Consider the following 22,690-nt stretch of genomic DNA (forward strand, 5'->3'; position numbering starts at 1 on the left):
AAAACAAGAAATAAATGACACTCAGACCCTTATGTTTCAGCCAGCTGAGCATATCCAGATTCATTTAATAACTACTATATGTTTTACTTCTATTTTCTCTCCCCCTTTTTTTCTCATAGGAAACGAGCTTACAATAAAGAGGCTGTGTACAGCGACAAACTCCAGCACTACAGCACTGGCAGAGGTGAGCGAATCACTGTTAACACTGACGGACATCTTTGTTTTATGCTCAGCTCCGCCCTTTCCTCTGGGGCAAACCCGTCCTGAAACGGGTTTTGAATACGAGTGAAAGCAAACAGAGAGGAAAACAGAAGGATAGAGATGTAAGGTTACAGGAAATGCCGGGGGATGCGGTGTAACAGAGGAAAGGAACGAGGGATCGCTCCAGGCCTGTGCACTTTTTAGAAGCTGGCACTAAAAAGCTTTTCCTACCCGTATACATCCCATAGCCCAGCAAGAAGCTTCAGGCTCATTAGGAAGTGAGAACTCTCTCTCTCTCTTTCTCTCTCTGTCTCCTTGTAAGCAACCGCTCTGAGGATTCGGTGGGCGATCTGCGCAACCAAATTTAATTAACATAAGTGCAGGCGAAAAAGTAAACAAATGATGTGACAGCCAGACTTGCACATCAAAGAGACAATTTAGAAAGAAGAAAAAAGAACAGAGAACTGAGACTGTGAGAACATGATCTCTTTGTCAGGAGAAATATTGTGATAATTATTGTACCAGAATTTATTCAGTCTTGAATGTCAATGCATGAGCTAAAACTAAGAGAAGGACCCTCGACTATTGGATATAATTGGCAAAAATGTCACAGACATCCTTGGGTTTCCTTAAATTAGCATTTTTAAAACTTATTTAAGGAGCTGGAAGTTGGTGTCGGCATACAGAAGTGAACTTCATCAGGACTTTCAAACTTAATCCAGCAGGACATTAAATAATTTCCTCCAGCACCAAGGACAGACTGACTTTTACAAACATAGAACCATAGTTTCTACAAAAAAAAAAGTTTTACCAAAATTTAACCCAACGGTTGGGTTTGTCCATATTTGGCATTGCTAATATCATTCATTAGAAACAATAAATGGTTATTAGTCCAAACAGTTGAGAGTAATTAATGCATATCAAGACTGGTTTCCCACTGAAGCTAAGCAGGGCTGAGCCTGGTCAGTACCTGGATGGGAGACCAACTGAGAAAACTAGGTTGCTGCTGGTAGAGGTGTTAGTTAGGCCAGCAGGGGGTGCTCACCCTGTGGTCTGTGTGGGTCCTAACACCCCAGTATAATGATGGGGACTCACTACTGTCAAAGAGCACCGTCCTTCGGACGAGATGTTAAACCGAGGTCCTGACTCTCTGTGGTCATTAAAAATCCCAGGATGTCCTTCAAAAAAAGAGTAGGGGTGTAACCCCGGCATCCTGGCCAAATTTTCCTATTGGCCCATGTCCATCATGGCCTCCTAATCATCCTCATATAAAAATATATATCAGTGGCGGGTCGTGCATTTCACAGTGGTATCCTACCAGAATTAATTCACCTCTTAGTAAAATCATCATGACGCCACGGCTATAGAAACCATTAATATTATACAGAAACGCAGTATAACAGGGCGTTGCGTCTCTCGTGGAGCGAGAATGAATGATTAAATAATTAAATCATTTAAGAATTATTAACGCAGGAAACCCAATTGACACAATTCAACATGTGGCCTTTCACTGCAGCCACAGCTGCGCCACATATATATAATATCTAACAGAAGCATCAATCCGCTCCGGGTTTTCCGTGCATTATTGTAGTAGGCTAACGTTACCTTTTGAGTTCTCCGACCAAATTTTGTGCAAATTTTACAAGAAATAAAACACAACAGCATAAATGGTTCTTGAAAAATCTTACCAACAGTATGACAAATATATTTCAGGTGAGGTTCAAAAATAATTCAAAGTGTTTTACATTTAAACCCCACAAAACTATATTTTAATAGTATGAAAATGTTGTAAATAATATATTAATAACGAAAATAATAATAATAATAAAAATCTATCATAAATTTACGGAAACAATGGGGCACGGATTAGCCAGCCCAGGGTTGACTGTAGGCTATAAAAATGTAAATAAAATGCATTATAGCTTAACTTACTCAACAAAATAGGCTATGATTACTTGTACACAAAACATGCCAATGTGTGCAGCTGACCCATGCTCTCAAATAAAGGAGATCCACGGGACTTCAAAATCAGTGATGGTATACATTACAGTCCGTTCGACAGATCGAATTGCATTCCGTGACTGTGCGTTAAGGTGGAGAAGACCTTTTGCGTGAATTTTGAAAATGGCTTTGTAAGTATGTGAATTAATACATTAATTTCTTCTCCTCTGTCAGCCATTGAGGTTTGAAAAAAGCTATTAAAAACTACAGATGTTTTATCTTGTGCGGTTTGCTGGTTATTCTGACTAGGCTACTAGTACGGTCTCTGACCATCCAATCAAAGGACGTGAAAATTCCAACGTTATTGTACGCCAGCTAGATGGCCCCAATGTCGCCAACTTGAAATCCGATTGGCTGATTAAATCGGAGTGATTATCTGATTGGTTAAAGCGCTAAGTTGCATTGCCATTCATTTTAAGCTTGCAGCGCCCGCAATATTGATTCTGAAGGCCTCAAGGCAGATTTCTTTGACCTGGCAACACATGATGGCTGAAATATGATTGGATAAAAGCTCTAACATAAACAAACACTACTGGAAGCAGTGCAACCAAGAGAAAAGCTATGAAGTCAAGAAAATAGACTATTTGGAATAATTTAACACACATTCATGGAAAAAATATATAAAAATTTAAGTGAAAATTTAAGTAAAATTCTGTGATTCTGATAGTGATTAGGCCAGCAGAGAAGGCCTTGCTGGCCCTGACGGCCCACCACTGATATATATATATATATATATATAGGCCTATATATATATTAGGGATGCCATAATTCTCAATATAATATTGAACCGTTCGGTACGGCATTCACGGTTCAATACGCGCTTGTGAATTGCGTTTTTTTCGGTTTCGCATTTAATTAATTATTTTTCTACAAATTCTATAATTTGCCTCCATCCCAATACTGAACAACGTGACATACATTCACATCACATGTTAGTGGTAGAGTTATACTCACGGAACACTTGAGTTATTCACAATCACCAAAGTTCATTATTTGCATGCGTTTTAAAGCCTTGCCGGTTTCATTCGCGTGCGGTATTTTAACATGCGCTTTTCAGAGCGCGCGCACTAAACGCATGTCAAACACGTGATTACTGGACTAATAGTCGTCTTACTGCGCTAATACTGTCAAATACACACAAGGTTAACATAAACACAGTCGGTTATGTCTAAAGTGAAAGTAAAATCACAATCGTGTCTGTATATTAGATGCACGGAGGTCTTACATTGACAACAGGGCAGTAGTGAACATGCGGTCCTTAAAGGGACAGTTCACCTATAAAATGATGTCATTATTTACTCACTCTAATATTGTTCCAAACCTGTATTCATTTCTCGATGACAGAATTTTCATTTTTGAGTGAAATATCCCTGTAATGTTAATACAACAACAAAAGACAAAGAGAAAATCACTCACTGCTCTTGACTGAAAAACGAATACAGTAGCTTTAATAAGAATCAATGTGTATTTTATAGTGAAGTCTATGTAGTATTTTATTTTTACATTCATTCATTCAATTTCATACTTAAAGGCTTCTGTACTGCTCTGAGCTGCCAGTGTAAATCTTTATATATATTTATTTTATATTATCCAATACACTAGGAATGTGTACAGGTTTTTTTTAAGTAAAGTTTTAAGTTTAAGTAAGGTTTTTCAATTATTTTAAGTAAAATAAAGAAAGAGTCTTAATAGACTATTGCAGAGTCTTAAAGAGTCTGCAATAAAAAAAATAGTATTTTTTCTCCTTAACCTCTTGCTGTTCCTGTCGCCTAAGAATAGAATAACAAAAAATGTATGTGACAAGCCATCAGAACCGAAACGAACCGAAAACCGTGGTTAAAAACCGAGGTATGTATTGAACCGTGGACTAACTGTATTGTTGCATCCCTAATATATATATATATATATATATATATATATATATATATATATATATATATATATATATATATATATATATATATATATATATATATATATATATATATATATATATATATATATATATATATACAATTGGCTTCATCACTCTGTCTCCTCTCCTCCAATCAGCTGGTGTGTGGTGGGCGTTCTGGGCGTTCATCCAGGTAGATGCAGCACTTTGGTGGTGGTTGAGGAGATTCCCCCCTTCCATGTAAAGCGCTTTGAGTACCCAAAAAAGCGCTATATAAATGTAACAAATTAATTATTATTATTATTAATTATAATTATATGAGATCACTGTCTTCAATGTTCAGTTTAAATTGAATTTCATTATGGGGAAATTTGATATGGTTGCAATTTGAATAAAATGTCTTCTAAACGAATAAATGTAAAAGTATTTACTAAAACAGTTAATTTTATTATTTTTACATTTTAGGATTTCTTTGATTTGCAAAATGTTTATTTTTATATTTTGTGTTTCATTTAATGCTTATATATTTAATATATAATATATTCAAATATAAAATATGTAATATCTTTGTATAATTGTATTATTTATATCTAGTATAAATGCAACCATATCAAATTTCCCCATAATGAAGTTCAATTTAAACTGAAAATTGAGGACTGCGATCTCATATGCATTAATTACTCTCAGCTGTTTGGACTAATAACCATTTATTGTTTCTAATGAAATATATTAGCAATGCCTGCTGTTAATGTTTTACATTTTTGAGGTTGTTTCAGCAGAGGTTTATACTGTATTTCAAGAATAGCCACATTTAACAATGAACACAGTGCTGTAAAATATAGTTGAACACACACATGAAGATCTAGATCCGTCTATCTGTCTGTCTGTCTATATAGTCAATCAGTCAATATCCAATCTGTTATTATATTTAGTTTGTAAACAGCCTAATTAACAACACAGAAGTGTCACTGTAACTAGGCAACTATAGGAGTCAGTGTTGTATGGTCCATGTTGTTGTAAATTTCCATTTTTGTCTGTTGTATGACAGCTATTTCTGCACCTTGCTGAGTCACAACCAGTGCTGTTGTGCTAGTCACTAAGCTGGAACCTGGTTACAAATGAAACGCCCACCCCTCTCTCTCTCTCTCTCTCTCTCTATAATAAGCACCCTAAGGATCTGAAAGACTTACATTGCCGTGAATGGAGAAAAATGAATGCTGGACATAAAATGGAAATATGGTTTTGTGTAAAATATTGATTTAAAAGGTAATAGAACCTTGCAAAAGGCATCCATAATGTGTCAGGGTCATAATGGAGTACGCTTCATCACGCATGGCTTTTTAATACCAGAGAGATAGAAAAAAAAAAATAATTCTCTTACCTGAGAGATCAGTGAGATGCAACTAATCTGATCTAAATATGCTAACACTGTGTCAGACGCTCCGCATAAGAGCACAAATGGGCTGATATTCTCAAAGCTTCTTAGCCTGAGACAGATCCTTTATGTATCAGGACGCATCAGAGACGGCTGTTCTTTCAAAGCTCAGAAACAATGCGATTACACAGTCCAGGGGTCATACGTTTGCAGTGTGCAGGAAGTGTATTAAGATGCTCCTGTTCACAAAGCAAGATTAACAAGATTCAAAATGAGAGGAGATACTGGATGGGAAAGACTAGAGTAACTCACGATCAGAATTCGGATGTACTACATCTGCCACGTTGTCACGTGACCTACCAGCGTCAGTGACCTGCCATTCATAAATCCTCTCCCATGGCCTCATGGGATAGTAAAGTGTCCATCAAATGTACACACTTAGAATATTGGTAGAAGTAGTAGGTCATCAGGGTACTTTCCACCTACGTTTTTCAATGCTATGTGTATTCGGACATACTACTCTTTTGGCGTACTGTTTTTCGCATAGTAGGAAAGTATTCAATTTCGGACACAGCTGGTGTCTGTCCTCAGAGGCTTGGCCTAAAGTTCCTGATGTTCTATCTCACAGGGTTTTTTTTGTGTCCTCCTGCTCAGGTCCAGGTAGAAGTGATGCATTCTGGTCTCTCTCTCTCTCTCTCTCTCTCTCTCTCTCTCTCTCTCTCTCTCTCTCTCTTTCTCTCTCTCTTAATTCCCTTTCTCCTGCGGGACTGGGGTTCAGTGGAGTGGCAGAGCAGTTGGTGTTCCAGGCACGCACGGATCAAGTGGCTATGAAATATTAACATATATATATATATATTATTTCCCTTTCTCAGCCATAAGAAACGAGTGGAGCTGTTACGTTGCACTACTCCAGAGGACGAGGGGAGATAAACTGTTTGCTATTTGAGTTATTGATGAACGAAAGCCATGTTTCTAAAATTAAAGCACTCTGTTGGTTTGTGCACATGTGTTTGAAATGAATAATTCAACAAACCTTCATGATATTTTTCAGCTTAAAGGGTTCATATCATAGGTTCCTTTTATCATTTTTTTCCCCTGATGTCCACTTAAAATGTTAGTGAAGCTTTGAAATGACTAGGGACCTTGTTAGAAAATAAACTTCAACTTTTCGCTTGTAACCACAGGATCCTTCAGAAGGATCTGCAGAGCTGTAGGTGCTGCACACACCTATGTTTACACGCACAACTTTTGTTTCAGTCGGACCGAATTCATTCCGATTGATGAATCTGTGAATGTAGAGTTTACTTGAACGCTAAACAAAGTGATCGGGTTGATGTGCGCGTTTATATGTCACAAGCTTCAAAATCGTAATTGATTTTTTGACATACGCACATATATACAGTGTTTCCCACTGTTTGCGCATAATAGTTCTCCTATATTGGTTCTTTATGCAGCAGACTTAATTATCCATTTCTGGTCATAATCTGGAGACAATGAGCATATGAGCCATTTTATTGTGCTGCTTATATTTATCATGCAATAAAAATGCCCCTCCGCACCCAAAACCAGTCGTCTGTGGATGAGAATCCGAAACAAGGACTGGCGGGACGTTGTCCTGCTCCTCTTCACAGACGCTGAGTGAAAGGAGAATTTTGGAATGACGTGATCCCATTTATATGACACTTTATTCAACGGGAAAAACAGCTTGTTCCGTGCATCATATGCCATTACGCTATTTCTACGTCATTGCACATGTCCAGTAGCCTTGCTCTGCCCTCCTACGTACTTTCTGTCTGGGATTGCGGTATATTCTCTGGTTTTCTCCAGTCAAATTTGAACCGGTCCAATCAGCGAACAGAGACGTTGATGTCGTGCTCTAGTTTGAGATGACATACGTAACGACCAAACGTTAGCGATTGGTTATGGCAGATCCAGAGTGGCTCTGGGCATATCCAATAGTTTTAAACTTCAACAGAGTGCCCGCCTTCAAGGAAGTAAACGCTTGTCAATGGAGAGTGTCCAAACTCTCTGTACAAATGAAATGTACGAGAGTCTGGTAGGACCAGACCACATGCCCAGTACTTTCAGTTTTGGTTTTCAATCCGATCAAGTGTCTACATGTTCTCTCGAACATGAAGGCTTTTCAGTCCGATTGAGCCGTCAATCCGATTGCTAATGGATTATTTGGTTGCATGTAAACATAGCCACTGAAGACTGGCACAACATTTGAAAGGCACTTGTTAGTTTTGTGGCGTTAGAGAGTATATATTCTAGCTTGACAAGCCAGACCCACATCAAGATGTTGGGTCTGGAAACTCACCATTGACAGGGCTCAATCCGAGGGGCGGGATAAACCATTGTCTTTCAAATTCCCTCTGCATGCAATTGGATAGCGCCATGAGCGCCACAACCAACCAGAGCGAAGAAGGTGAAGCCGAGCTAACGTTAGTTGATAGACTTTCGCCGTATCCGGTAGGCAAAACTTCGAACATATCTTGTTTTCTTAAGAATGACTTCAGTGCCGTTCTTTGTTCTTTTCTCAAAGAAAAGCTTAAAGGGTTAGTTCACCCAAAAATGAAAATTCTGTCATTAATTACTCACCCTTATGTCGTTCGACACCTGTAAGACCTCCGTTCATATTCGGAACACAAATGAAGATATTTTTGTTGAAAGCTGATGGCTGAGAAAGGCTTCAGATAGGCCTCCATTGGCATTCAGTACATTAATACTCCCAAGACGTAACTTAAAACGTCGTTACAAAGTCCATCTCACCACAGTGACTCTATAATCATTTTACGATGCGACGACAATAGTTTTTGTGCGCAAAAAAAAATCAAAATAACACCTTTGTCCAACTTGTTATTGCCTTCCATGTGTGCCTCCACGACGCATGCGTGAGAATATGACGCAGATCCGGCGTTCGGACACATGACCCAGAAGCAATTTGTTGACAAGCAGAGGAAGACGCGCGTATCTAAGCTGTTGGATTCTACATTGATCGTGCTTTAGGTCTCGGCGTAGTGCTCAAAAGGGGACTAAAGTGTGCATTTCATGGATTCCCGAACCCCGGCGCTACGTCATATTCTCGCGCATGCATCGTGGAGGCACACACGGAAGACAATAACAAGTTGGATAAAGGTGTTATTTAGATTTTTTTTTGCACACAAAAACTATTGTCGTCGCATCGTAAGATTATTGTAGAGTCACTGTGGTGAGATGGACTTTGTAACGACGTTTTAAGTGCCTTTTCTGGGTCTTGGGAGTATAAGTGTACAGAATGCCAATGGAGGCCTATCTGAAGCCTTTCTCAGCCATCAGGTTTCAACAAAAATGTCTTCATTTGTGTTCCGAATATGAACGGAGGTCTTACGGGTGTCGAACGACATGAGGGTGAGTAATTAATGACAGAATTTTCATTTTTGGGTGAACTAACCCTTTAACTCCAAGTCTTCCAGAGTCGCGGCCAAAGACGATTCAAAAGATCGCTGTTCGTCAGCTTTGTTTACGAGTAGCACGCAGAACCTCCGCAACTCTGCCGTGATGTACCGTCATTGTTAAGCCCGCCCACCGACTCTACACACACTGTGATTGGCCTGACCAGAGTTTGTTTTTTTCAGCTCTCAGGTCTACCGAGAGTTGCTAGACTGTATATATTCTGCATCCTTCTCTGATCTCTAAATAGCCATGGTCGACATTCAAAATTTGATTGTATATACGTTGGATAGTCATACTTTAGATTAGGGCCCAATTCTCACTATTGACTGTGTTATATTAAAAAAGTCCTGGCTAATCCAAGCTTTATAATAGCAGGAATAGTTGCTCTGTTTTTGAAGTCCATAAAAAAATGGATCTGTCCGTATTTAAAACTTTATAAAGTAAAGTTCCAGCCGACCGCCTTCCGTGGAAAAGTGTTGAAAGTGCCTTCTCGCAATTCAAGAGCGTACGTGAAGTCTGACGAGTGTACCTGGAAATGGAAGCCTTATGAACGGCAGAGGCACTTTCAACACTCTTTCTATAAATTGAATACGGAAGGCGATCGGCCGAGACTTAACTTTATAAAGTTTTAAATATGGTTCTTTTTCTTACACAAACGCATCAATTCGCTTCAGAAGGCCTTTATTAACACCCCAGAGCCGCGTGGAGCACGTTATTTGATGGACAGATGCATTTTTTATGGACTTCAAAAACAGAGCAACTATTACTGCTATTATAAAGCTTGGATTAGCCAGGACTTTTTAATTTTCTTTCTGATTGTGTTCGTCTGAAAGAAGAATTACATATACACCTAGAATGACTTGAGGGTGAGTAAATCATGGGCTAATTTAAATTTTTGGGTGAACTATCCCTTTAAGGGATGTATAATATGGTCTTCCAGAATAAGGCATTCATGTGTGATTTGTAAGTACTAATAAACAGCTACCTCCTACAATCTCAGAAAAAAGGTACAAAAGCTGTCATTGGGCCAGTAACTTTTCGAAGGGTACACTTTTGTACCTAAATTATATATATTGGTACATATTAAAGGTACATATTAGTATCTAAAATATACATATCAGTACCTATAAGGAACAAAAGTGTACCTTTTGAAAAGGTACTACCCCAGTGACAGCTTTTGTACCTTTTTTTCTGATATTGTAATATGCGTGCTAATAAGCAACTAGTTAATAGTGAAAATTAATTTAAAAATATAATATAAAAGTGTTACCTAATGTTCTGTTTCTGATGTCAAAAGTCCAAAGATTTCAGAAAGAGCCTTTTTTGCTGCCTACATTTTTCTATTTGCAGCACAAATGTTTCTATTTCTCAGCACAAATTATTATTTTGTACTGGAAAGGAAGTTTTAACTTGAACTATGTTTGCATAGTGCGTCAAGCTCTTTTATTTCAAAAGATCAAAGGGGGTTTGATCTCTCTGGATATGAGGCAATAATAATGAGGCACATTTTTGAGTGAATATTAAGTACGAAATAATGGACAGGGCTTGATTTTAATATATATTGAGATTTGATTGACTGTCAATATGTTTGTGTTATATTATTTATTAATATTATTTTTCCTGCTCACATGGCATTGAAGAGAAAGAAAAGCTGATAAGAAAAGTCATTACAGCATTCAAGAAAGATCATGAAAACCCAGGTTTATTCTTTATAATATGCACTGTTGAATCATGCAGAATAAAATTCATTATTTATTAAGAAGTAAATAGGGTGATACATTTTACAGTTATATCTGGAGTCTAGGGCTGTCAGTGGAGTGTGTGCAGGATGGGTTATTATTTTGCCGGAAGACTTGAATGTCTCTTGGCCTTCCTGTCACGCTAGGTGACATTCCCTGGTCTCTCCGCCCTCCAGCGTCCGAGTCAGTGCTCACCTCTTCTGAAGCAGGCGTTAGAGGCTCTTGCCTGTGTCTTTCAGTGTGATTGCATCAGCTTCCACACCTGCTTTTGGGTCTTTTTCTTATTGGACAGCGGATATGAACACCTCCTTTTAGAGCTCGTTTAATGTTTGTTTTATTTGTGTAGGTTGCTGATTCTCTCTGATTCTCCGAGATTACTTTCTGCATCCGCTCTTGCTCTCACACACACACATACTGATGTTTACACATGAAGTTTCATCTTCTGCCATGAAGAGCAGTTTGATAGCGTGTCTGCGTTATCTGTTTATGAGGTCCTGTGGGGGATAAAGGCAGAAGAGAATTTGATTCGGCTCTATTGGAGAAGCAGAGAGAGAGAGAGTGATTCACTGCAACTGTCTTGTGTTCCCCTGCTGTTTAATGATGTCATAGTCAGCAGCTATGAATCCATAATGTTTTTTAAAGGGGGGGGAAAGGAAGAAAGAAAGAGAATAAACACATAAACATATATTATACTATATATTTATATTCCTTGTATGACCTATATAAATATGCCGATCAGGCATGATATTATGACCCCTGACCGGTGAAGTGAATAACACTGATTATCTCTTCATCAAAGCACCTGTTAGTGGGTGGGATATATTAGGCAGCAAGTGAACATTTTGTCCTTAAAGTTGATGTGTTAGCAGGAAAAATGGCAAGCATAAGGATTTGAGCGAGTTTGACAAGGGCCAAATTGTGATGGCTACACGACAGCGTCAGAGCATCTCCAAAACTGCAGCTCTTGTGGGATGTTCACTGTTCAGTATCTATCAAAAGTGGTCCAAGGAAGGAACAGTGGTGAACCGGTGATAGGGTCATGGGCGGCCAAGGCTCATTGATGCACGTGGGGAGCGAAGGCTGGCCCGTGTGGTCTGAGCAAACACATGAGCTACTGTAGCTCAAATTGCTCAAGAAGTTTTATATATATATATATATATATATATATATATATATATATATATATATATATATATATATATATATATATATATATATATATATATATATATATATATATATATATACAGGGCTTGACATTAACTTATTTGCTCGCCAGCCACTGTGGTTAGTGGTTTTGCAAAGTTACTAGCCACTCAGCATTTTCACTGGCCACAATTTTGACATTGATACCATGGGAAAAAACTGCCATATATATAAAATATATATATATATAATTATACTATCTCATAATTTGGCAGCAGGTATATTAGGCTGCTGTCACTTTCAGACCTGACACACTGATCCATTATACTGTTACACTTGCACTTTTTTTTCTAAACTGTACATTCACTTAAGAAATAACTGACTGTTTACGTGAAGAATTGGCAAGACCGGAATTTTGACATTATTTTGAATGTGTTTGACTGTTTGAGGTCAATAAGCAGCGAAAACAAACTCAATTTAGTGCTGAGAGGCGACTTTATGTGTGCGCACTTTGGGTGTGAGCACAAAATCTTTGGGAATGAGTAAAATTATTCGCAATACACATCGAATTTCCCACATCGAAATTCAAGCCCTGTAACACCAACAATATTCATCCGGAGCAAATTAAATGTGTGAGTGATGGGAGGCGGGTTTGTGTTTCAAATCGCTGCCGCAAAGATGAGAGAGGGAGAAAGCGCAGCTGGCATTGTCTATTTTGCAGAAAATGAGTACTGGAAGCGTTTTGGATATTTCAGTATCAGTATGTATAGAAAAATCTATATTTTTGACGACACTACATTGCACTTAGTTTATTATTTCCGATGCCTTTTTAAAAGACTACAATTGAAAAATGTATATATTATATAGCCTATAAAATTCAACCCGCCAAAGTGGCTAGTAGGAGTGACTGTTACACACCACTGCTGAAATACACCCGCATTTGGCAGGTTGGCGGATGTTAAGTTTTTTTTTTTGTGTGTACAGTGACAAAAAACCTAATTGTTGTGATTTTTGCAAAATAAAGAAAACAAACAACTCTCTGTCAAAGACGTTCATTCAGATAGTCTTCAGAAAAGGAACTTTTGCTTAGTGAATACTTGTCTTAAAAACATGAGACATATGTCTAAAGAAACGTTGAAATGTCAGGTTTTAAATAATGTAAATCAAATCGAAAACAATTATTCTATATTTATGTAATTTGTTTGAAAACAGAGAGATGTCTTCGCTTGCGAATGTATCATTATCCGCTAATGCGACCATGCCCCCGGAGCGCGCATTCTTTAGAGATTTAAATACTGACGATCCATGCGTCAACGCCCACACATCAACACGAATAAATACATCAAGTAGTGCTATATTTCAGCTACATCGTTTTGAGACGCGTTGAGGAATAATCCTGGAATAATTTACCTCATGAAAAGCTGTTCATTTCTAAGAGCAACGGATTCAGTTTATTCTATTAGCATCTGTGAATACTAAACGCAAAAAGGCCGTTTAAATATAGTAGGAGTAAATTTCATGAATTCTCAACACTTAAAGGGTTACTTCAGCGAATTAGCATTAAGCTTTGTATCAGTAGAAATCGGGTAGTATAATCGAATTATCGTGACCCCATAACAATGTGTAACATAACATACACATTAATCTTTCCAGCAGTGAAGTACCCCTTTAAGACTAAAATGGCACTTTGAGAAGCTTGATAAATACGGGCCCAGAACTCTGCATGCTCACAACTCATCACTGATATTCTAGAATGCAGATGTTCAAGAACCGTTAACGTAACTGAATGTTATGAAAATCATTTGGTTCGCAAGCCTGTTTATTGTAGTGTTTTTATGTGAAGCTATTGCTGTCATCAGCATCAGGCGATGGGCGCAGTAATCATTTTCATATTTCAGATAAATCCACTCGTTTTTAGATTGCCTCTTGTTTAACCACTCACATTGGATTTGTTTATTTACTGCTTCGATAAATGCATTAAAACACAAATGGTTTATAATAATGTGCCCAGACTTGACCTCCTTTCGTTTGTATCATAAAATAGATTTACCATAATGTTTTTACAGCTGCACTGAAATGAAGACTTTTAATAACACCATGCGATAGAAACGTTAGATCATTGCATTGAGCTGTGGAATTCTGTTGTGTTCTAGAACTCACTTTGAGGCCAGATCTGTCCAACTGCCACACGCCCATGGGCTGCCCGACCCTGCCAGGCTCTCCGGGGATGAAGATCTACATCGACCCTTTCACCTATGAAGATCCCAATGAAGCCGTCAGAGAATTCGCCAAGGAGATAGATGTCTCCACCGTCAAGATTGAAGAAGTTATTGGGGCAGGTGTGTGGGGTGTTCCTGCTATGTGTGCATGTTTAAATGCATAAATAACCTTAAAATATAATGATGTTTTTTCAGAAGAAGTTTGAAAATTCCATCAACATTTTGAATGCTATTGATATAACTGTTAGAATGCAATATACGTACATATAAACATCTAATTAATTACATGATGTGTCGATTAATTAATCAAATTAATTGCACATCAAATGCGGCTGAGAAATTATCCCCACAAGATCATTTAAAATCATTACTGTGTTAAATGAGAAAAGTATTAAATAGACATTACAAAATAGCTTTAGAAAAAAATATTTTATTTTCTTCAATTACACATACACATTTTCTCTGAATCGGTATTTAGATATTTACAGGCCAAAACAGTTTGGTTACCATCATAAATGTAAATTAACAGAACTATCCCCAAACTATGAAATATTTATTTTTTAATGAAATGATACTCTAAATAAGCATCCTGAGGGTCTCTGCCCTTCTCCTCGTCTCCGTGCCGAGTCATGGTGAAGACAAGTTATGACTCACAGTCTGCTCTGATGCAGACAGCTCAAGTTAATCCACTGATGCACCTCATATGGATTTCACACAGATCATAACAAATATTCTCAACCTTTTAGCACTAAAACTCAAATCAAAGTTGATAGAGTTTCTCTTTAACCTATCCCTTACTATTTTTGCCCATTTTTTCTTGAGTTGTATTGATTTTATAACACTTCTGGCGCCATATAAATAATCAAGCTTGGTTTTGTTACAGAGTTGCTTCTAGTGAAGTAGGGACAGTCCCCCATTAATCCGAAGACTTTTGAAAATGGAGTTTCAAAAAGCTCTCTGTCCACCCTAGCGTTTTCAAGCTTTTTCCAAAAGTTTCTCATCCACACTAAAACACCAGAAAGCATTAAATTCACCTCACTGTTTATGCGTAAACCCTCATAAAAGCTCACTGAGATGATACGACGGAACAGGCACTTACATTCTAATGCTATTCTTCTGGCAGGATCATTTAATTTAGCAAAATATCTCTCCATTCACTGATGCGTCCAGGTCGCACTCACTCACCATTATATGTTTGGTCTAAAACTCAACAGCTCTCATGTTTTGCCGCAGGACAGCAATTGTGGGTACATTTTCTGTCATCTTTGCAGGACTGTGATATGAAGAGACAGTTCAGAGTAACATATTTTTAGCAACAGTGTGAAAGTGAATAGCACTTAAAGGGATAGTTCACCTAAAAAAAAAAAAAAAATTTAAAATTAAAAATGCTTACTCCCAGGTCATCCAAGATGTAGGTGTCTTTGTTTTTTCAGTAGAACACAAATTACGATTTTTAACTCCAACCGTTGCAGTGTGATAGTCGTATAATGCATGTCAATGGGGATATTTTAGAGTATGAGAGCAATGATAGTAAAAACATATAGACATACGAATCCTTATTAAACCATGCGGCTCGTGGCGACACATTGATGTCTTAAGACACGAAACGATCAGTTTCTACGAGAAACCGAACAGTATTTGTTATTTTTTTACCTCTTTTCAGACGAATGTCATCACCCAGCGCCATAACTTCCGGCGAATAAGGTCAAAATACTGCCACAATCAAAGATATATATATATATGTAGATGCCTCATTCGACTGATCCGCGCAGGCACTAATGAGGACTCACTAATGTCTATGATCGTGCCGCTATTTTGCATGTATTTGACCTTATTCGCCGGAAGTGATGGCGCGGGGACAGTTGATGCAGAGCCATAGAAAAAAATTCAATACATTTTTAAATATGGATATTTTTCTTACACAAACACATCAATTCGCTTCAGAAGGCCTTTATTAACACCCCGGAGCCGCGTGGAGCACGTTATTTGACGGATAGATGCATTTTTTATGTACTTTTATGGACAAAAACAGAGCAACTATTACTGCTATTATAATGCTTGGATTAGCCTGAACATTTTTAATATAACTATTAAAATTTTATTTTATATGATTTTATTCGCCTGAAAGAAGAATGTCATATACACCTCGGATGACTTGAGGGTGAGTAAATCATGGGCTAATTTTCATTTTTGGGTGAACTATAGCTTTAACAGGCACAGTAGCGATATAAACATGCATATCAATATGCATCACATGACTAAACATGCGCCATTGTTTTCAAATACCTCTGTTTTCACAGTCTACACTACAATGCGAAAACAGCATTTTCAAATGTATAGACTAGGGAAAGCGTTTTCAAAAAGCTCAGTTTTCACAGGACAAAAAAAGCCGTCTCAGTGTGGACGGAAGGCCAACATGTAGAGAAAAAGATGCGTTTTCAAAGGAAAACGAATAAGTGTGGACAAGGCCTTGACATGCTAAATGTCAGAAGGAACCCAGTCACATCCACAGGGTTGGGAGCTGTAGTTTTTGTGTTAACAGCCCAAATCCTTAACTTTTAAGCTACCACATATGAACAGTTTGAATAATTTTGGAGGTTCATTTGGTAACATTATAGTTCTCTATGGCTAACAGTAGTCCAGCCCCAATCTACCTCTATTGGTTGAGCCATGTTTTAAAGTTGGCATTGTTTGTCCCATTGTTTTGGGAAGAAACAAACAGCTTATGAATGGTTTACTTAGTCTAAATTTCATTGGAAAATTGACACATCAGCTTAAATAAATCCTGAAATTCAGCGTTAATACTCACAATTTTTACTCAAACTTTGGGACTTTTAAGGTTTCTTTATTTGATATTTGCTTTAGAAGTTATGTAACATTAGAATGCACTTGAATTGACCAATACAGAAAGTTTTAATTAATTGATGCGCCATCATGCAGTCGAACAATATAACTTCTTAAATTCTGACTTTCAATCACTGACATATTTCCGACAGGTTGTGTTTTTGGGAATCCAATTTGCTGTGTTATTTCTTGATTCAAAGCTCTTTCTTCTCCTCCAAACATATCGTACACATTCCTATCCATCGAATTGTGAAGTTTGTATGTACTAACTTTTAGTTATGAGCTTGGAGCTTTAACCACTTTATTGTTTTTTTATGGTCGAAATACTCTCTCACTGATTCTTCCTCTCTCTGCGCCCCAGGTGAGTTCGGGGAAGTGTATAAAGGTCGACTGAAACTGCCTGGAAAACGAGAGATCTACGTTGCCATCAAAACACTGAAGGCGGGTTATTCTGAGAAGCAGAGACGCGACTTCCTGTCTGAGGCATCAATCATGGGGCAGTTTGACCACCCCAACATCATTCGCCTTGAAGGTGTGGTCACCAAAAGCCGGCCGGTCATGATCGTCACAGAGTTCATGGAGAACGGGGCGCTCGACTCTTTCCTTAGGGTAAATGCAACATCCAAAACAAGCACCCTCTGTCACTCTCTCTCTCTCTCTGTTTTCTCCCCATTTCATTCTTTCCGTCTGACATGGAGATGTACACTGCTTAATCGATGTTCAGCCCATTTTTTTTCTATCTCATGGATTGGTTCTCCCTAGCTTTGATCTGGTGCCGCAATAAAGGTTCTCTTTGAAGCTGGCTTAGAAATCCAGCACATCCGAGTACCGTCACCATCGATCCACACCCCCCACCCCTGTTTGTTATCGTGCGCTCAGTTCAAAGCTTTCTCTTGTGCAACATGGCGGCTGTGTACAGAAGTTTTGAAGGAACTGTAACGTCCCCCACTGTGTGCTGTTAACACGTTTTAGACAGCCACAGATGAAGAGTGTTAAACACAAATGGTGCTCAAAAAGGAAAATCAATATGTTTCTTTTATGGTTGTGCAAATACTCAAGATATTTATTTATCTGTGCTGCTGTTAATCCCAATTTTTTGAAGGGTTTGCCTTTGTATGAAACAACCCTTTTATTTAATTAACTTGTTTCTAAAAGTACCATCTCAGAACGACCTGCAGCTGTTTGATTTCACGCTAATTGCAAAGACAGTCTCCCTGCAACAGCCCTTATTCAAGGGTACAGTGGAAATACAGCAGCAGTTTATGGAGGAACTAAAGCCCTTGATGCTCATCCAAGTTTGGAAACATTTTGAAAGTAGGGGCTATGGTTCATGTGGTTCATATGCTTCATACATCTTGTTCTGTCTGTCTATCTATCATCTGCCTGTGTGTTGGCCATAGTAGTTGTTGAGTTCATTGCATTGGGGAACGCTGACACTAGTCATGTGAAAGGACCTTCAGGGTTTTGTTCCATTGATGGGATTCACAGATGACACAAAGGTTTAAATGTCTGTGATGTCATTAGCACGCAAATGCACACACATCCATCCATCCATACTGTGCTGGTGTTTTGTTTGACTGTGTGTTGCTTCATCTGTCATTCTGCCAGCTCTTTCACCAATTCATCACTCTCTGCATCCAATATCACTGTTTTCTGAAAGGCCACAGACTTGAGTTAGAAAGATGCTTTTACAAATATTTTCCATCAAGTACTCCTTTTTGGTGGCAGACTCAGAACACTGAATAGGTACATCTTGAAAGTAAGGGCTATGGTTCATGTGGTTCAAATGCTTCGTACATCCCACAGGAAGTTGAATCTATCCATCCATCTGTCTGTATGTATATATCTGTCTGTATCTATCTGTCTTAAATCTTCTTTAATATAGTCAAATATTCTAATGATAAATTACAGTAAGTTTGTTACTTCTAAATTCTGATTGGAATTATGCATCCTGTTAGCTGCCCCAATTCAAATTCAACTCAGGAACTGAACTGAAATTGTAAGGGGACTCTTTATGCTCCTTTTCCACCAAGGCAGTTTGAGTGCTGGTTCAGAGCCAGAGCCTTGTTTTAAATCAGTTATTTGTCTCTCGACACCCAAAGCACAGCTCTGAACCAGGAAAAGTGGTTCGTAAGTAGCACCAAAACATTGCTGGTCTAGAAGTAAGACCGATTGTGTCAGGGGCTGGGGATTGGCTCACCGTGACCAACAAGACGAACAGAAACTTGTGAACGCCATTTTTTAAATAGCAGCCAAAAACAATGGATTAGTCCCGTTATTCTCGATTCTAATGTCCTTGTATACAAATTACGGTGAGCTGCACTAACATGTTGGAGTCGCCGTGTTTGGATGCCGACATAGGTTCACAAAGCCATGACCATCAATAGAGACAGAGCGTATTTAGGCCACGCCCACACCGGGGGGTAAAACAATCCAACGCTCTCCATTGACTTAGCATTGCGTGAGGCTGCATCCTTGTCATTTCGGACTTATAAAAAAAACAGAACAATGTCTAAAAGCTGATATGTGACAAAGTGTACAGCAAACAAGCTAAAAAACACAGAAATAAGTTTTTATAAGCTGTCGACCCAAAAAAACGAGAGTTTAAGGAGACAAAAGTGGATAAAGGCAGTAAAACGTGACGCTTCAGCAGGAAGAATGGGTACATTTTGGGATCCTGACACTCAGTATGCCTCAGTATACCTATGTGTGCAATAAATATGTTGTCACTGTTAAGTCAAATATCCAAATGTCAGTTTTATATATGATATTTCCTGTCGCTGATTACGTTCCCCTCTAGTGGGTGTAGTTCTCAGTGTAATATAACGTGTCTCAATGGCCTGTATCCACTTTTTTGTCCTTAAACGGTCATTTTTTGGGTCAATAGCTTATAATAACGTCTGGGTTTTTGGTTGTGGGTTTTGCTTAGCTTGTTTGCTGTACACTTTGTCACATATCAGCTTTTAGACATTGTTCTGTTTTTTGTTATAAGTCCAAAATGACAAGGATGCCGCTTCACGCACTGCAAAGTCAATGGAGAGCGTTCGATTGCTTTCCCCCACCGGTGGGCGTGGCCTTCAGATTATGACGCGTGTCGCTCTGTCTCTATAGTAACGCAGTGTCCGCCATTGTTGATGGTGTGATCAACAATGACGTTGGATTCGCCATGCTTGGATGCCGACATAGGTTCGCAAAGCCATGAGCATCAAGTAACGCAACGTCCGCCATTGTTGATAGTGTGTTTGGCGCTGCCATGCTAGCTTTGCTAGGAAAGATGAGACGTATACAGTGACGCAAGACCTGGCTCTGTGGTGGCTCTCTAGCCCGTCGCCAGTCGAACCAACTCTGAACCGGCAATAACACTCGCTCTGAACTAGCACCTGGTTCATGCTGGCGTAAAAGGGGCATCAGTTCAGTTCTGAATGTTGCACAACTGATTGTAATTCTAAAGTCTCATTGGTTGATACAAATTTTGTTCCAGAAACAAGTATGTTGATCCTGGAACATGTCCTACTTTGACAAACCTTTGTTAAGGTTTTTGAAATAGAGTGAAACAGAAATAGACGCTTCCATTTTTCATTAACCACCAGATAAAACCAAAATGATGTGTACAGCTAAACAGTAAGAGCTCATTTTCTTAATCTTGGACATATTTGCGAATGTCATGTGATATCTGTGTTGTGTTGTAGCAAAATGACGGGCAGTTCACGGTGATCCAGCTGGTGGGGATGCTGAGGGGAATTGCTGCAGGGATGAAGTACCTATCGGAGATGAATTACGTCCACAGAGACCTGGCTGCCCGCAACATCCTGGTCAACAGCAACCTCGTGTGTAAGGTGTCGGACTTCGGCCTATCCCGTTATCTGCAGGAAGACACCTCTGACCCCACCTATACCAGCTCACTGGTAAGACTTTTTCCAGGCACATCAGACTCACCACTTCATTTTAACAGAAGATAATAGGTGCCATGTTTGGCATGGCCATGGTGTTGCTTGAGATAATTCGAAAGACAGGTATTGGCCATTTATAACTGCCCTTTATTCCATGCTTTGGTTTTATTTTCTCATTCTTGTCTGCTTTATTTTCTTTTATTCCCTAAAATGTCTCCAGAATGAAACAGCGCATTGTCTCCTTGACAGGACATGACAATTTTCTGGAAAAACTGCATTTAAATTCTGTATGTGATTGAACAAAGCCTAGTGACTAGGCTTCCAATAGTCTGCTTCACCAAATGGAATGCTCAGACTTTCAGAATTCTCTATTATGTATCATTAATAGGCATCCAGGGCATCATTAGCCCTTCTGTGCTGCAGATCTTTAATATTAATATGAAATACTATTTTCTCCTGCCTCCTTAAAGACTCTCGATTAAGAGCACTGTGATATTTTTGGTACCGTGGATTCGCCACGTTGGTAATTATCTGGGTTTACTGATAATTCATTGTCTTGTTCCGTCTTATCAGACCCTGTTATGATTTCTGTATTCGGGCAGGTTTCAGAGGCGCTGGTACATTGACAGTCACACATTTAGCAGGGTTAACCGTTTCGATGCATAATTCCTCTGCGCTGAAGAGAAACAGCCCTAGGTCACATCCTTTATTGAGCGTGTTTTAAATTCACTTCAGACTTCTCATTGAAATGACCAATGCATTGTAAGCAAACAATTTCATATTTTACACTTGGGTGGCTCCTCTGTGCTTGTGAGCAGAGATGTGAGGCAGATGATAAAGAGACGAGAAGACAGACAGGGAATATTTAGCTAACATTTTGTCTCTCTTAAAGCGTGTGAAAGCTCATTAAGCCCCAAAGGCAGCAACCATTCACAAACAGGATGTCCCGTGGTGACTGTTGATTGACAGGAATATGCTGCAAAGGTGTGAACAGGGGTGTGATACTGATGTGACATCGCTATCTTCCTTACTAATAGAAGTAGAATTTAATTACCCCCCCCAGAGGTTTTTTTATTTATTTATTTATTGCATTTTTGTTCGCTTGTTCTGTCTATCTATCTATCATCTGCCTGCGTGTTGCCCATAGTAGTGGTTCATGGTCTTTTGTTTGACTGTGTTGCTTCATCCGTCATTCTGCCAGCTCTTTCACCGATTCATCACTCTCTGCATCCAATATCACTGTTTTCTGAAAGGCCACAGACTTGAGTTAGAAAGACGCTTTTACAAATATTTTCCATCAAGTACTCCTTTTGGTGACAGACTCAGAACACTGAATAGGTACATCTTGACTGTGAGGCATAGAATGCAAATATCCCGAAAATTACTGACCAGAACTTTGCTTTTAGATCACCAGGTGTCTTTCTGCATGTCTGTCTTTCTGCATGTCTGCCTGTCTGTATGTCTACATGTATGTCTGTGTGTCTGCATGTCTGTCTGTCTCTCTGCATATATGTCTGTCTGTCTGCATGTCTGTTTGTCTGTTGGTCTGTCTGTCTATCCGCATGTATGTCTGTCTGTCTATTTGCATGTCTGTTTGTCTGCATGTCTGTCTGTCTGTCTGTCTGTCTGTCTGCATATCTATCTGTCTGTCTGTCTGCATGTCTGTCTGTCTGTCTGTCTGTTTACATGTCTGTTTGTCTGTCGGTCTATCTGTCTATCTGCATGTTTTTCTGTCTGTCTGTCTGCATGTCTGTCTGTCTGTCTGTCTGTCTGCATGTCTGTCTGTCTGTCTGTCTGCATGACTGTTTGTCTGTCTATCTGCATGTCTGTCTGTCTGCATGTCTGTTTGTCTGTCTGTCTGCATGTCTGTCTGTCTGTCTGTCTGTTTACATGTCTGTTTGTCTGTCGGTCTATCTGTCTATCTGCATGTTTTTCTGTCTGTCTGT

The 22,690-nt window shown here is 38.8% G+C and overlaps 1 protein-coding gene across 1 annotated transcript in view; it reads left to right on the forward strand.

The window, feature by feature from the left end:
- Nucleotides 1-22,690, forward strand: part of ephb1 (EPH receptor B1) — a 419,430-nt gene that overhangs the window by 370,252 nt on the left and 26,488 nt on the right. The window contains exons 9-12 of the mRNA XM_079818972.1: nucleotides 120-184; nucleotides 13,945-14,130; nucleotides 17,216-17,463; nucleotides 20,544-20,759. Of these exons, the coding sequence (XP_079675098.1) occupies nucleotides 120-184; nucleotides 13,945-14,130; nucleotides 17,216-17,463; nucleotides 20,544-20,759 (715 nt within the window). The remainder of the gene's footprint in view (nucleotides 1-119; nucleotides 185-13,944; nucleotides 14,131-17,215; nucleotides 17,464-20,543; nucleotides 20,760-22,690) is intronic.

Source organism: Gobio gobio, assembly GCF_949357685.1.
Source record: "Gobio gobio genome assembly, chromosome: 6".
NCBI lineage: Eukaryota > Metazoa > Chordata > Actinopteri > Cypriniformes > Gobionidae > Gobio > Gobio gobio.